This window comes from Zootermopsis nevadensis, unplaced genomic scaffold, assembly GCF_977971745.1.
Source record: "Zootermopsis nevadensis isolate Lab colony 2312 unplaced genomic scaffold, Znev_1.0 Znev_ptg000010l, whole genome shotgun sequence".
Classification (NCBI taxonomy): Eukaryota; Metazoa; Arthropoda; class Insecta; order Blattodea; family Termopsidae; genus Zootermopsis; species Zootermopsis nevadensis.
The window spans coordinates 20,971,235-20,974,805 of NW_028259142.1; the positions used below are offsets into that span (position 1 = coordinate 20,971,235).

At 37.4% G+C, this 3,571-nt stretch overlaps 1 protein-coding gene across 4 annotated transcripts; it reads right to left on the bottom strand.

Annotated features, from left to right (window-relative positions):
• Nucleotides 1-42: 42 nt before the first annotated feature.
• LOC110829615 (uncharacterized) lies at nt 43-3,545 on the bottom strand. Of its 4 annotated transcripts, none has more exons than XM_022063509.2 (3): nt 3,359-3,545; nt 2,641-2,826; nt 43-740 (listed from the first exon to the last, which is right to left on the bottom strand). In XM_022063509.2, exons 2-3 carry the CDS (start codon nt 2,809-2,811, stop codon nt 474-476), a joined length of 438 nt encoding a protein of 145 aa, XP_021919201.2. In that variant the 5' UTR covers nt 2,812-2,826; nt 3,359-3,545; the 3' UTR covers nt 43-473. The 4 variants fall into 4 exon arrangements, with proteins under 4 accessions (XP_021919201.2, XP_021919205.2, XP_021919204.2 ...); XM_022063513.2 differs by lacking the exon at nt 3,359-3,545 and adding an exon at nt 3,075-3,231; XM_022063512.2 differs by lacking the exon at nt 3,359-3,545 and adding an exon at nt 3,012-3,231.
• Nucleotides 3,546-3,571: the final 26 nt, after the last annotated feature.

Sequence of the window (3,571 nt, forward strand, 5' to 3'; positions counted from 1 at the left end):
GTTGGCACAATGTATTTTGATGAAGAATGAGAAATACACATGGCAGGATTGTCTCGTGCCATCAGGCTTTATTGATGAATAACAAATGTTATACTTAAAGCAGAGATAATTTAGTCCCTTGGTTCAGCGTACATTTTTATGAAGTTCTTTATCGTCTCTTGTTGATAAGATGTGACTTTAGCAGTATAAATGCGCTACCTAAAAGTACTTTGTTACCCAGGGATCGAGATTGCTTACATTAAAGGAGTCTACCTGAGTAAAAAAACTTCTTTCTCTGTTACTAGATTATAGAGACAAAGCCAGTTTCCAAAATGTTGTATTAAAAAAAAGCTATGATAAACAATGACCAAGAAGTTGTAATCATGAAGATGGCTGTTTCTTTCACAGCATTATTCAGTACCGGCAACCCAAGAGCCTGATAGTAGTATTTTGAGAAAAACTGTGTCATATTGCAGGTATTAATATCCGGCATTTTAGCCAAGTGAAAGCCCCTCCAATTGTTTTTCACAAGATATCGCATCACTGTCATTGCATTCATCCACTGTAGCGCCATTATCTCTGTCCTCATGTGAAGTGTTAGGAGTTTCTGGCATCGGACTGTATCCATACTGCTTCAGCTGTTCTTCTATATTTCTCTGCTCATTAATAATACACAGAATATCCTTGTTCATTTCAATCAGAAATTTATCCAGCTGTTGGATGTTATGCTCAGCTATCTCCTTTTCTTCATCAATACTTTGCTGAAAATTGATAATAAAGAGAAAAATGAAATCAGCTGAATGAGATCACTTTATATTACATTTATGGCTCTACCTTCAAAAGGCTAGTTTTCTGGTTAACTAATTACACCACATCAGCTATTTTGGTTATACAGCATAAAACTGATCATCACAGCCAAGTGGTTAGCACTCCTACTCATAACTGAGGGGTCTTGGGTTCACATCTTAGCCTAGGTTTATCTTAGGTTTTTCATAGTTACGCTCAGTCCCTCCAGGAAAATGCTGGAACAAAACCTTTAATTAAGCTATGCTTGGTCCCTTCAGTATAATTTCAATTTTCATTTCGTTAATCACCATATCATTCATTGCTACATAGTCTAACCATCAAATAAACTACAAAGAAGTAAAGATGACTGAATAATGTGTCGAGTGACAGTGGGTGTTTTCAAGTATTTCCCTGGACAGGCAGTCTCTGTCTGGGTACCTGCTGATCTGAATTCAAATGCATTATCACCATCCCAGTGTACAGAATACATATTCAGAAGCTCCTGTAAACTTGCTCCATTTTCAATTTATTTGTTTTCTCTTATCAGATTCAAATTATTTTCAGCTATACTTCATCAATGCTTTTCCATCATGTCAAGGGACCATGTTTCACAACAATACAAAACAGCAGGTAAAACTATAGTTTGTGAATTCTAATCTCAGGGTATTTAAATAGGAGACAGAATGATCGAGCACCATTCTGACAACATCTAAAGGTAAGATGGTTTCTCTCCCTGAGTCGGGCATGGAATCCTTTGTTTTGTTACCTGAAGGAATAGACATAGCTCTCGCCACGGAATCTATCCCATCCTGTGTTTGCCATGGTACAGGCTGACTTTTATCTCCAACTGTCCATCTGACCCTCCACCTCCCCATTGGCAATCCCTCAAATTTCCAGGTGGGCAGACAGAAAATGCTACATATCTTTCTATGAATACTGTGTTAAAAAAATCAGAGGATCCCATTTGAGAGAGAAAGTGTACTAGGTACATCAGATGAATTCAAGTCATGAGGTAAAATTCATAGACATCCAATGAATGACAGACTACAAGTTGAGAGTCAGCCATGGTCTTCTGGGTCATGTCACTGTGTGGTCTGAGAGATGATTACCAACATTTCTTCAGAGAAACTATTACCTCCATCTTCATGGTGAGGTAGAATGCACAAAACTCTCTCCCCCCCCAAAAAACAGTGTTAATTCCGGAGTGTAAGAGAAAAACATAAGAAGTCCCATAAAGTTCTACAAAACAAAATAAAGTAAGGGGATTCTTCATCTCACGGAAGAGGGCATAGTCACTTGGTGCCAGGTCGGGGGAATAGGGCGGGTGTGGGAGCACGGTGAACCCCAATGACTGCACGTGCAACTGTGTTCAATTGGGTGACAGGCTTCGCATGTGGCAATGAAACAGTGAAAAAGGGATCCAGCAGTGGTCCCAGAACATCAAGAACTCCGCAAATGATTCAAAGAGTGTCGGAACTGATCCCCCGATAGTGACGCCTTACATGATGCTGTCAGGGAGTGGGTACAAGACACCCCCAAACAATGGTTTTGTGAGGCAATACGGAAATTGCCAGAGAGATGGCAACGGTGCATCGACCTCCAGGGAGAATATGTGGAACGGGCCAAATTGTAACCTGGGAGCCACCACCATCAAGGATCACATAATTCAGGTTAGTCTAAATCATTTGTATATGCCCCTCGTACAATATTACTACTACTATTATTACTGTTATTATCATTGTTGCTGCTGCTGTTTTTGTTGTCATTATCATCATCACTGCTGCGTTAGTGAGTAATCACTCGACATACAAATTGTTTCCAAAGGTATAATGCGTGACAGACTACAGACTTTAATATAACATGATATCCACTTACCAAAATTTTTTCATTTTCTGTCATGATTTCCTCCAGTGTCTCTTCCGTGTGAAGAACCCTGCTGGGCTGAAAAATGCTTCCAGGATAATCCAATTTCCTGTTCAATTCTAACATTGCCTCATCAATGTACTTGGCCTGCATTTTTAGGTTGGTGAAATTACCAGATGCCATAGTTAGATAAGTACACTGTGAATTAAAATATGTATTATCACTTAGGCAAATTTTTCCAGTCATCATTCACAAAAAGTTCAGTATAGTTGGCAACGTATCTCACAGACTTTAATAAAATCTACCATGGTATTAATCATATATATATTATAAATAAATAAATATAGAGAGAGACACACACACATTAAATATGGGCGAATTACCAACACATTAAAGAAAATACTGCATTCATTATTAGAAAACACAAAACCTAACGTTATAATTACGTTTGAAGTTAAATATGATACTTTTATCAATTGCCATAGCAAATAAGATCTTCATTGTTGACCTTTTCAATCACAAGAGAACTATAAATAATATTAAACTAACGTCCCGGATTGCTTTGGATAATAGCTGGAATCAAGCCAACTAGATATTTAATGGTGAGATTTTGTTCAAATAACACAAAAAGTCTACATAATTATATGGACTGTATATAACGAGACATTCTGTAATACCTAACCTACAAACTAGATTTATATAATAAACTAATCCATATCCACATCCTTACCCTTTCAACTGCAAAGTCTAAAGCTTTGAAGTTTATATGATCACAGCGAAAATGTTTTATAAACAGCTAGTTTTTACTTAATTTAAAGCAATAAATTTAAATATTGTATGAATCTTCCCGCCAATTCAGGAGCTCATCTATTCCCCGTTTTTTCCGTGTTTTCACTTTAACATTGCCTGGCATGCATTTAAGAGTGATGTATTCAAGAGTTTA

Coding starts and splice junctions, on each gene's coding strand:
- LOC110829615 (XM_022063509.2), bottom strand. CDS start 2,811: ATGGCATCTGGTAATTTCACCAACCTAAAAATGCAGGCCAAGTACATT. Junction 741..2,640: donor CAGAAAATGAAAAAATTTTG/GTAAGTGGATAT, acceptor ATCAATTTTCAG/CAAAGTATTGATGAAGAAAA.